This window comes from Sinocyclocheilus rhinocerous, unplaced genomic scaffold, assembly GCF_001515625.1.
Source record: "Sinocyclocheilus rhinocerous isolate Xijiao unplaced genomic scaffold, SAMN03320098_v1.1 scaffold2279, whole genome shotgun sequence".
Taxonomy (NCBI): Eukaryota; Metazoa; Chordata; class Actinopteri; order Cypriniformes; family Cyprinidae; genus Sinocyclocheilus; species Sinocyclocheilus rhinocerous.
Genome location: NW_015645063.1, coordinates 435,826 through 448,616, shown reverse-complemented (window position 1 = coordinate 448,616; position 12,791 = coordinate 435,826). Strand labels below are relative to the sequence as shown.

Genomic DNA, 12,791 nt, shown 5'->3' with positions numbered 1-12,791 from the left:
AGTCGAGTGTTTGAAATAAATCCTTCTGTGAGATGATGTGGCTTCTTACACAGAAGAAAAAACTAAAAGCCAAACCGATAAACCCAGTAACAAAACCAGCAGAGCGACTGGAAACATCAGTCGAATCGCGATCTCGATTCCATTTCGATTTATCGTGCAGCCCTACATAATTCCATTACATGTAACTAGGTTGAGCCCTTAACACGGTCATCAAGGCATCAAAATGTGCAACAAACACTTGCAATACAAAATGCCATTCATAAGCTAAAATGTACTCTCTTCTCACACACAGCTTGACATACTCGCTCAAGGCAAGTTCTGCAATCCTACTGTATGTGTACAGTGTGTACACTGAGCACTGCTGTTCAGTTGGCTCGTTTGGGGCCAAATTTCTTTTTATTTTTGATACATTTGTATTTTTGAAATATATAAAACATTTTATTTTATTTGTATGAATTTGACTTATGAGATTTACCAGTTGTTATAATTTCTATTTTGTGCTGGTCAATTATGAACAATAGTTAAATTCGAACTTCTAGCAAAAACGTGAGAGAATTGCGTGGAGCCGAAGGGCCGCTGCTGCAAATATTTGAATGGCTCCTCCCCTAACAGTAATTTCACTCCAAACTTTTGCTAAAACTTGAGAACCCTGTAAACACACACACACATATATACATATCTATATATATATCTATATATATATATAGCAGTAGAGCTATTACAGTGGCTTCATGGGTGCTCAGAGCGCTTTGGAAAGAAGGGGATGCATTTTTGCATTCCATGCATTTTTAGACGCTGGGAGCAGGGGAAACTATTTAAAAACGCCTTATTGTATTAATTATTTGGGCCAGTGTATCGATTCTCGTATCACATGGAGAAGGACAACGATAGATCGTCATATCAATATTTTTTCCCACCCCTAATGTCTATGTGAATCACATACGTACAGGGTTCGTCCTGGGGGAAAAAATGGTCTTCTGTAGTTACACAAGTTAAGATTTGCTAAATTGTACATTGCTGTCATTCCACTATATAAAGACTAGTCTGAAGTAATGAGATTTATTGTGATTTTCTGTTAGCCCTATTTTGTCTACTAAGCTGCTGAGCATGCTCATAACCTTTTCAGTCTGCTGATACACAAATTAAACAAACTAGGAAAGTTCCACAAAACAATTATGTAATGCTAATACTCAACTTCATCAATCAGAATTATTTCATTCCATTTTAAACAAAAGGTCCCCATGTGAACGTGGCTAATGTAATTCAGATGGGTTGCACAGGGTTTGTGGTCTGCGCTGTGTTGTCCTGTTGCTTGATTAGGGCTGTTATAGGTGCTTGCTTGAGTTTTTTTCTGTGTGGTCAAAAGGGTTGTGTAAAGTACTGACCTGCACGCTCTCCCTTTAGAGTATCCCATACATTGCAGTTGAAGTCATCGTAGCCAGCAAGCAGCAAGCGGCCACTCTTAGAGAAGGCCACAGAGGTGATGCCACAGATAATGTTGTCATGCGAATACATCATCAGTTCCTGGTCTGCGCGAAGGTCAAACAAACGACAAGTGGCATCGTCCGAGCCTGTGGTGAACGCATTACCATTTGGGAAGAACTGAAGAAATGAGCACAATTGAAAATGGATATGAGCATTTTCAAACTAACAGTAAACAGTAAGTATTATGAAAGCATTGCACAGGCTCAATAAACCAGTATCAGACACTGCTGAAGACTTTTCTCTTTGACACTCACACTGACAGCATTTATATCAGAAACATGTCCCGTGAAAGACTGTCTGCACATTCCGTCTCGGATGTCCCACAATTTCGAGGACGCATCACAGGCACCAGACACAAAAGTCCTAGAGTCTGGGCTGAGAGACAGGCTCATCACATCTCCACTGTGCCCTGTGAATGTGGTGGTCTGCTGACCAGTCTCAATGTCCCACAGAGCACTGCAAAGGAGAAAGAGAGCTGGGTCACATTCAGTACAAGATCACCAAACTGACAACTGAAACTCAAATGCAGACTTGAAAAATTGAACCATTAAAATCTACAAACTTCCGTATGTGGATGGCTTAAGAAAGCCTGTAAGCTTTAAACTACAAGAGATTCAAAAATGGTGACAGGTGAAGTGATAAAGGCCTTGAGATAACTTGCAGTACCTTCTATTGCCATATCTTAACACTATCAAAGCACAAGTAAAATCAAATACACAAATACTTGTGGTAAAATAAAATGACAAAAATAATAACTACAATATAGGTAAATGTTTTAATAGGTTATGACATTTGTTTGTGATGCTATGTTTTATTTATTGTGCATTGGGTGGTGCTGTCCCACTACTTTGCTTTCACACTAAGGCAACTAAGGACCAATTTCAAATGGCCTTTATTGCATCCTTGATGGGCACTTCAGGAAGGGGACACCATTTGTAGGGACATTCCAAATGAAAGTGAACAACTGAAATTCATGAAGGGCCCTTCCAGAAGTCCCTTAGTGAAGGGAACTTAATGTCTAATGTTAGCAACTGGCTAATAAATTGTTAGATTTTACTCAGCAGTGATTGAGTTGTTAGAGGCTTAGAGTAAGTTAAGCACAGATATATTTTCACTTGCCTACACTTGAACACAATGACTGAGCATTTGAGAATCTCCACGTATTGCAGATGAGCAAACACTAAAAAATATTCTTGCAGATGTAAATGCGGACATCAAATAGAAGTCGGCGGCAATGTTCCCTCTAAGCTGCGCTCGTGCGCGGCTGTGCGGAAAAAAATTATATGCTGTGCACAGGAGAGACGTACGCAAAAATGAGTTGGGAAAGGCATTTGATTGAATTGCAGTAATAATCGCAATGCTCGGCCAAACCGCTATAGAGCTGGTGTCGCTACAGTGTTAGAACCGGTCAATGCGGTTTACAGGTTTCATAGAAAGAGAATGATGTGTGCCAAATCACTCGCTGTAGAAATCGAATACTTTTAATGGTTGCGGCCAAAATAGCTCAACACGAGAGCCAATGCAAACGCAATGACATGTGAAATAAAAGGTCATCATGTTTTAAACAAGCGTGGCTTGATTAAGTGGTGGAAATAACAGAGGATGGGCACAGAACAGTAACAAAACTCAGAGCCATTTACAGTCACACAGGTGTAGTAGTGTGAAAACTCTAACGTTACTATTTGTTTTAGATAACTAAAAGAATTCATGTTTACGTTTTTTTTTTTTAATTGATTCAAAAAATGTTTTTTTTATATATTATTATATTATGAGCCTAATAAATCATTGCCCTCAAAAAGGAAATTCATGAGCAATAACAGCTTTATTTTTTTTTATATTAGCTATATGTTATATCATATTATTATAAAGAATTTAACTGTTCTTGTGAGATTTTAAATGATTTTTAATAGCATTTCTTGGTAAGTAACAGAGCACTGTAATAAAAAAAAAAGTTTTCTCAGGTAACCTGAAATGTGCATAATTTAGTTGCATCAAATATAAATAACAAAATATAAATAACACATTACAATTCTAAGTTACACACTTTTGTGTGTGTGCGTTGTACTGTCTGATATAATTTTTTTTTTGAAGAAGAAAAAATTAGAGGGAACATTGGTTGGCGGTCATCTATTACCATCTGAAGTTTGATTTCAGCAAATCAGTTCAATATTAGCAGTAGAATTTGTAGCAAGGTTTTTTTTTTGTTTTTTTGTTTTTTTTTACAGAAACACTGAATGACCAATAATGTGTCAAGCACCACTAATAGTCTATACATTCTATTACAATAAATAAACATTGTAAAAAAAAAAATGCTTGATTGTTTTGTTAAAAGTTTAGTTGTTATGCTTTTAAATAATTTCATATGTGAATGTATGTGTAGAGAAAGCAGTTAAAATCATCAACACAATGAATGAGTAAAAACCAACACAAAAAAACGTTGTCCCAGAACTCACCCATTAATGTGTTAAAATTTAACACATTAACAGTATTTAAAAACACATCTTTTCTAAGAGTGTACAATTATTTGATGACGTTATCAGTCCAAAAATAAAAGTATACAGAAAATGCAACTTTAATAAATCTAATAAATAAAAATATAGGCTACAACTGACTGTATTTAATGTATTGTGCCCAAGATTTAATTACTTTGTTTTAAAATATTTGAAAACATTTTAACATGCTGCTACATGCGCATTCAGTTGATCAGCAGTTTCTAGCCATGCAGCCTTTCTCTCTGGTTTTATGACAGCTGTACTTTATGGTTATTAGTAGAACATTAAAACATTAAATATAAAATTGCTAAATTAAAAGTTAAAATCACTAAATTAAAAATGAAAATAAATAATATAAAATAGACTATATTTTATATGATAAGAGGAATACATATTTGAGCTAGTAATTAGGGCTGTATTAGCTAGCTTACATTTGATTTACAGTTACTGCTATCATAAAAATACACTTTTAATGTAGGATTAAAATTCTACATGTCACATTTAATGTCCAACAACAAATATTTTAGCAGAATGCATATTTTATTCAGAATTACTGCACGATTATTCTATTGCGTTCCATCTGTTTAGCGCGCATGCGCACAGCAGCGCTTGTTCACTCACGTAAGCCTCACCCACTCCTGAGTCCTGACAGCAAAATGGATATACAGTGGGTACGGAAAGTATTCAGACCCCCTTAAATTTTTCACTCTTTGTTATATTGCAGCCATTTGCTAAAATCATTTAAGTTAATTTTTTTCCTCATTAATGTACACACAGCACCCCATATTGACAATAACAAAGAGTGAAAAATTTAAGGGGGTCTGAATACTTTCCGTACCCACTGTATGTGCATGACTTTCTAACATTTACAGATGAAAAATATACCTGTGACGTGTCAGTTATGCACTGAGGAAAACATAATGTCTCAAATGCATTAAACAACACAAATATTCGCCGTTTGCCATAATGGATCGATTTGATCCATGATCGACATTAAGGGAATGTGAACACAGCAGCAACTGAATGCTACCCCAGATAGTCACGCAGTGTGAAAACCACGGCGATCCGACGAGTTTGAAAATCATGCAGTGTGAACTCGGCATTAAGAATAAGCGTGCACATCAAATTATCCTGACTCATTGAACCTGGATCGAATTAGTGAGATTGCATGAACTTAAATTGTCGTTTATGAAACCGCTTTAGTCCAGATTGATTTGTTAGGTTATTTCAAGTCAGATTTTGGACTTTAATCCCCGCTTTTCTTAGCGTCTTTTATGAAACACCCCTCTGGAAAGACCGTTCTCCATGAGAACGTTAAGTCTGTTCTTTAGCAGTTCAATAGTAGAAAATATCTGAACTACTAACATTCATTTTTGAACTACTGATAGTCATTTTAACAGTACCAGAACATTGAAAAAAAAAATTTAAAACACAAGACAATTACAATACTGTTAAAGGTAAATAATCTAGTCCAGGGGTGCCCAATCCTGTTCTCGGAGATCTACCTTCCTGCAAAGTTCAGCTCCAACCCTGATCAAACACATCTGAACCAACTAATTAGGATCTGAAGGAGCATTTGATAATTACAGACAGGTATGTTTGATCAGGGTTGGAACTGAACTCTGCAGGAAGGGAGATCTCCAGGACCAGGGTTGGGCACCCCTGATCTAGTCATTGAAAGCTGTGATGCACTCACCATGTAGTATCTCCAGAGCTGGTGACTATCTGACTATCATCCAGAAAGCGACAACACGACAAATAACCTGGTGAGGAAGAAAAAAAAAAATTATATATCCAAACAGGAGCTTCAACCTACTGCATGATAAATATGCAGACCTAAGGCTGGGTCACACCAAGCCGACTTCAAAGAACTAGCAGTGACAAAACCCGACGTTGTTGTCTTCTTGCTTCGGCAGTGTCTGGATAAAAAGCTGCAGTTGAACACACCGCTCAGACTACAGCTGACTGCAAAGTAAACATCTGCATTCTGCGTGAGAGGAATTAGCCGTATACATCAGCAGCTATCAATAGTATATATTCATCATTTAAAGGAGAAACCGAAACAAGGATATACGAGAAATACGCAGATATACGAAATGTAAACAAAGCAGTGCTTGCGTACCATTTTGAATATCAGTGTTAATGTTAATAACTTTCTTCATTTTAAGCAGCTCATGTTGTTATGAAAATATTCACATAATGGAATGCTTGGGTAAGATCACATAACATTACAACAGTCTTCTGTCTGTGCCGCCTTCATTTACTTGCCCGTTTTCATTGCTTTAATTTTAATTCTCGAGCATGGACTCGTTCACTAAACTGAACATCCAATCAGAGATATCATGACGACCCCAATGCCGATTCGTCTCCGATGTGAGCCCGACGTGTGGAAGACGCCAAACAAACTAGCGCAACAGATGCTCACCGATGGCCCGCCGTTGACTGACTGTCGGCTTGGTGTGTCCCGGCCTTGATGATGCTAATCCTGCTGACAGTTTACCTGTGTGTCCTGGAAGTTCTCTAGTGACTCTGACATTGCCCTCACGGGTTTTAAGGCTATAGATTGAGCAGATGTTGTCCAGGCCTCCACAGGCTACATAATTCCCTGAGGGAGCGTAGGCACAAGTCATCACCCATGATGACCTTAATGGAATGGCATGAATCTGGAAAGAAACCAAACAAAAATGGTTGCACTTGCTTTTCCCATGTGTTATGAAGAATGAGAGCCAATGCTGAATTCAGAAACCGCATGCTACTCCTATTATTTCTGCCATATAACAAAATGGTAAAAATAGTAAGAGTAGTTTGCTAGTATATGGTTCCAAATTCAGAGCCAGGATGTACCGCAAATCCTCCCATGGGTTTGGAGCACCAAGAGGCTAAGTATATGACAGAACTGATATGCAACCTACCACTTTCATTTTGATGACTTAGAATTTTATGATTTACATTAGCGTTTTAGCTTCTACAAAATTTAGGTTAACTGATTTTAATTTTAATTTACTATAATACTTTATTATTCTTTTTAAAAAAAATCAGTCATTAAATTTGTGACAGTTATTATATTCTTGGGTAATATAGCAGTGCATTTTAGATGTATATTCACTTGTTGGGCTGGACTAACCTTGTTTGTGGTGTAGCTGTCCCAAATGATGAGTTTGCCATCTTGTGAGGCACTAACTAGTAACCTTAATGTTTAAAAAAAAAAAGTTGGAGGAGGGGTTAAAGAGTAAACCACTGTTCATAGTACACATCACAGATTAAAAATACTACAAGGTGAACATGCAGACAATGATCGATGCTTATAACATGAACAAACATGGCAAATGCTTATGATAATTAATGACAAACACTGCAAGCAAATATGGACACAAACTCCACCCATCTAACAATTGTGTCTCCTGCCTAAAGCACTAGAATGGATGCACAGGTGGAGAAGGGGTGAATGATAGAGGGAGAAGAGAAGGGAGGAAAAGAAAGACTGGAGCAGGAGGCAGCCTACATAATCCTAGAACACCCCTGAGTTGTGAGAGGCCTGCTGTATTATTCATTGAGTGTACACTGACAGAGGTGCAGGGTTCCTCTGAGAGTGCCCATCCTCCAGTCCACTCAATCTCTTTCTGTCAACTGACCTAGAATCAGTAGCCCAGTGCATGGCGTAGATTTTGGCTAAATGGCCTCGGAGTGTCCGCCTCGTTCTCATCTGGATCCTCCCAACTGAATCCAGACCAGCTGTAATCTAAACACACACAGAACTCTTAATTTACAGTGACATTATAAAGCAAGCAGGGGACATTTCATCAATCCAAGGTGTGCTACTGATCACTCAAATGCGGGAAAAAGAGCTGTATTTGTTGATTTGACTTATGCCAATTATCTAAAATGAACATAGCACTGACTGAAGTGCAGAATTAAACAGCTTTAAAATGTACAAGAGCCATCTCTTCCAACATAAAAATAAATAATCCGAATAGAAATTATGAAATCTTAAATCACCAAAATCACCAGGGCGGGGGCTGAACGTTTAAATTTTGATGGAGGACTTGGCATGTAAGAGGTTGTTTAATATTTCAGCACACTTAAGAGCATGTTCAGCATGTACATCAGCAGCCAATTTGCATGTTTGTGCTGAGCTCAGAGAACAGGTGAGCATAGACATGCCCCATAGACATGGGTTAGACCAGTACTGCTCTTATAAGGAGGGGGACCCAGCAGGGATGGTGGCAGAGCTGCTTACCTGGGACAGGCTGGAGTCGCTGCATGCTTTCCTGGCATCCTGCAATGGGAACAGCAGCATGTCAGAGTGCAGTCATTCTACTGAACAGGCAGAGGAAAACACATGTATTCTATTTCCTGGCACTCTGGTCTACATGAAACTTATATCAAATAAAAATGAAAAGAACAAAAAGTCTAAAGTTTGAGGTTGGTAAGATGTTTAATTTTTTTTTTTTTAAAGAAGTCTCTTATGCTTGCCAAGGTTGCTTTTATGTAATCAAAAACAACGTAAAAACAGTAATATTGTAAAATATTACAATTTAAAATAACTTTTCTATTAATATATCTAAAAATGTAATTTATTCCTCTGATGCCAAAGCTGAATTTCCAGCAGCCATTACTCCAGTCTTCAGTGTCACACGATCCTTCAGAAATCATTCCAATATGCTGATTCAATGCTCAAAAACATTTCTTATTCTTATCGATGTCGAAAAAAGTTGTGCTGCTTAATATTCTTGTGGAAACTGTGATACATTCTTGTTCAGGATGCTTTGATGAATAGAAAGTTTAAAAGAATAACATTTGTCTTAGTAAAAGTCTTTACTGACGATTTATTGCATCCTTGCTAAATAAAGGAAAACTAAATGTATGTATCAATAATTATGTTGTGTGAATTAACACAGCTCAGGATTTTGAAGCTCCTTTAATCAAATCTGATGGCACACAGCTGCTTTTACTAATTCAGTGGTTCTCAACTCCGGTCCTGGGGACCCACTACTCTGCACATTTTGTCTCTCTTTTCTGACACACTCAGTTCAATTCATGGATCTCTCTCCTAACGAGCTGAGGATCTGAATCAGATTTTTAAATAAGGGAGACATCCCTTATATTCAGTGGCGGCTCGGCATCCATTCTCGGGAGGCACAGCTTCCCCATAATTTTGAGGTGACGATTTAATGTTAATAAAATTCACAATTCATTTCAGTTCATGTCTCAGAATGTGTATAATTTGTTTGTAATTTCACAGTTGTAATACCATAACGTGAAAGCGCCGCTTTTCTATCGCGAATGTGCCGCATCTGCTGATGTAATTACAACCGCTAATGATAGAGAAAGGGTAGGGGGAGGCCGGGGGAGAGCTGAGCTCTCGTGCCTTCGTTGGTAAAAAAAAATTAGCCAATCACCATCGAGTGTTCACTTTCAGCGCTGAGGAGTGTTGAGAAAAGAACCCTAGCATGGGAGGCTAGATAATAATCGGCAGGGATCCCAGACCAATACAATTAGAGTGCCTCCTCTATTTTAAAACCCACGAGCCGCCACTGCTTATATTCACACGCTGGCAAGTCGTAATTACAACGTAAGGCACGTTAAAGTCACTTTGGTAAAGAATGTGTATCGGTATGTTAACATTTTTTCTGTTTTTATTCATGTTATGAAAGTGCTGTAAACTGAATATATTTTAATGTAATTGTACAATACTATCGTATTTTAAAGATTTCATTTCAACAAATTTGCAGTCAATACAGACGCTGCATATCTATAGTTTTTGGCTGCATCCATTGCATCCAACATGTTTTCTCACTGACAAGCCCCCGCCTCAAACTGAGGACTTGACGAAAATTTTGAGTTTCCCTCTATTAATCAGGAATTTGTGGTGGTGTTCATGTGCAACCAACTCAAATACAATTTTTCCAACATGACTTGAAAGAACCAATGTAAAATGAGCCAAAAGATTTAACTTAAGGAGTGGCAAAATCCTTTGAGCTGACCAGAAAGGGCATCAGTTCTTACTCTGATCTGATTGCGCAGCTGCTCTGCCTCCTGCCGCAACTGCTCCAGCTCACTCATGGTCCTGCAAGCGTTTCACTCCTTTCCCAACTTTGATAATACTGACAAAGACCTGCAATGCACACACAAGCACCAAGTCACATTAAGAAGTCAATAAAGGACTGCTTAATAACAGAGCACTCAGGCTGGATTAATAATTCAAGCCACTCACGCAAACAATTTCCATATATTCATTTGATTGTCATGTCAGAGGTCCCACAGACCTAGTAAGACAGCCCCAATGGATAGTTTGTGAAGAACACAGAAAGTGCTCCAGTAGCATTAATGTTTTTACTAGACTGAATAGACCTAGGAACTGTATCATATAATTAAGTAGAGGAACAAACACTCCAGCTATTGCACTGCCAACTGAGAGCTGGGCACGCTGTGCTCCTTTGTTTAATGAGGGGTAGCACTGCTTGGCACTGCCTACTAGTTGATTTCCCTAAAATTTAGCTAACACCACCCCAATAAGGAGGTTATATGCAGTATGATACTCGCTTAAAGGCTGCAAATTTATCAGTTAGTGCAAGTAATATCAATACAAAATGCAAATAAAGGGACCTCACATCTTTTCATTATAACTTTTAGAAATATTTTAATTATGATTTCACACACAATTTTAGAACTGAGCATAGCTTTAAAAAATCTAAGCTTTTTCAGATTTTGCGTTTTAATATTGCCATGTTTTGCATGACTCAATTAACCTTACCTATAGCTTTCAGTCTTATTTCAGCCTAAAAGCAAAAAGAGTAACTGAATAAAATGCACAGTGACCTGTCACATTGGTGGTTTGACACAATATGGGAATACCCCTTGAGATCACTGAGGTTTACCCTGACCTCTGTGAAATCTACATTTCAGCATAAGTTCTTTTCGGGAAGCACAGTAGCATGACTGCAAGCAATGCTGCTAAAAACAGGAAGACTGCTGGTCCCAACCCTAGTAAACCAAATTACAGGAAAAGTAAGCATTGATCAGTGTGCATTTTAAGCAAAGAACTTTCCATAATCTAACACTTTACACATTAACTGGGACATAATATTAGGAATAACATACACAAAAAGCTCAGGTTGATAATAATAATGGAGTGGGAAGAAAAATATTTAATATGCTCGAACTAGCTGGATTGACATTTTAATTCAAAATTGAATATGTACATCGGATATTCTGATAAATCCTCCATAATCCAGATGTGTTAATCCCTTATTAAACCTGCTCTGACACTCGCAGCCTGTTAAACCAGTCGCGATAAACGCGAAAACAATCCGTTGTAAATAAAATATCTTCACAGAAACGACCATTTTGCCCGTTAATTGTTACATTCGTGTTGTTCATCGAGTTTAATGCGATTAAATGTAATGTTAACATCAGCGTTACGTTACATATCACATTATTTCAAGGTAATTTAGCGAACTGTTTTGACAGATTCAATACCACATGTTGCACTAAACAGAAACCTCCCTATAAGACACCATTTACGCGAAAAAAAATGTATAAAAGAACCTTTCCCTGCAGATTTGTCATCCGTCAAGCTAATCACAGAGTTACATTATGATTTGGTTAGTTTTGGTTAGCAAAGTGGCTAGCAAACGGTGAGTGTATCATGTCAGTTACTTTAGACCACCACACAAACATTGACACATTACCTGATGTAACAACACTCCAAAATCCTCCGACCGCCTTTAAGGGTGAGCAGATTCTTTATTTCAAAACATTAACGCACTCATTTCGTATTATTTATATCCAAAAACAAGGACCCATGCGCCAAATTTACTAGTTTCAAGGCAATTCACAGAGCGATTACCACACCCATACTGACATTGAGAGCATGGCAACAATTGGATGAAGGGGGGAAATGAATTATTTTAGTGTTTTTTTAACAGAAGATATTCAGTGTCCTTGTGTAAAACTGAGTATATTGTGTCTCTTATTACTTTATATAGTATATTATCATGAAGTCAATGTGTTTTTATCAAAATAGTTTGACATTTGTCTACGCCTACCTACTCGGGTCACCCGCGCTTGAAATGGTTCTGGCTATCAGCTTCCTCAATTATAAAAATGACTGAAGTAGTTTGATACATGTGGATACAGTGTCAAAGGCATTTGATTAGTAACAATACGTATGCAGACCTAAAAGAAAAAATCTTTGAGAATAGACATGAGAATAGAAATTTTTAAAAAGTATATATGATTGTGTTCATCTATAATCTACTACATTCAGTAATTATTAAAAACATGCTGATCAATGATATTAGTTGTACAGCAAAGGGTTTTTATTTGTACTTTGTCACATGAATATTCAAAAGCTTCCCACTTATTTAAAGCCACAGGGTACATTGGGTGGTTGCCAATTTTCCACTTCTCAGAGTGAGTTTTATTTCAGAGGCAATTGGTTCATAATAAATAAATACACGGATAAGAATAATAAATCTTATAAATAAAAAGTTATTTGGAATTAAAGTTTGAATGCAATTATCATATAATATTTATGGTCAATATACAAATATGCATTAGGCAGTAGTGACACGAATGAAGCCATCTGTGGCATGCCATGGGTTAACGAATGCAAACTACACAATCACTACTTCATGGTCTCACTCCTTCTGATCTATAAACCCTGTCTACAGCACTCAAATATAGGAGTAATTAAGTTGCAAAACCAGTATTAAGTGACATTTAGAATTACCTAGTATGCTGAAGTCCACCGGTGGGAGATCAGTCAGTGGAAGCACCCGGCTCCCTCTGTAGAGTATGTGCTGATGGGAG

The 12,791-nt window shown here is 37.5% G+C and overlaps 1 protein-coding gene across 2 annotated transcripts in view; it reads right to left on the bottom strand.

The window, feature by feature from the left end:
- gnb4a (guanine nucleotide binding protein (G protein), beta polypeptide 4a) overlaps window positions 1-12,791 on the bottom strand; it is a 16,334-nt gene extending 3,543 nt beyond the window's left edge. The window contains exons 1-9 of one of the 2 annotated variants that reach the window (XM_016508565.1): window positions 12,712-12,791; window positions 9,984-10,092; window positions 8,215-8,253; window positions 7,610-7,716; window positions 7,102-7,165; window positions 6,478-6,640; window positions 5,674-5,740; window positions 1,740-1,941; window positions 1,386-1,602 (exon numbers count right to left, since the gene is read on the bottom strand). In XM_016508565.1, coding sequence (XP_016364051.1) covers window positions 1,386-1,602; window positions 1,740-1,941; window positions 5,674-5,740; window positions 6,478-6,640; window positions 7,102-7,165; window positions 7,610-7,716; window positions 8,215-8,253; window positions 9,984-10,040 — 916 coding nt within the window. In that variant the 5' untranslated portion in view covers window positions 10,041-10,092; window positions 12,712-12,791. Of the gene's footprint in view, window positions 1-1,385; window positions 1,603-1,739; window positions 1,942-5,673; window positions 5,741-6,477; window positions 6,641-7,101; window positions 7,166-7,609; window positions 7,717-8,214; window positions 8,254-9,983; window positions 10,093-11,668; window positions 11,820-12,711 lie in introns of those variants that run through there. The other variant, XM_016508564.1, reaches the window with a different exon arrangement.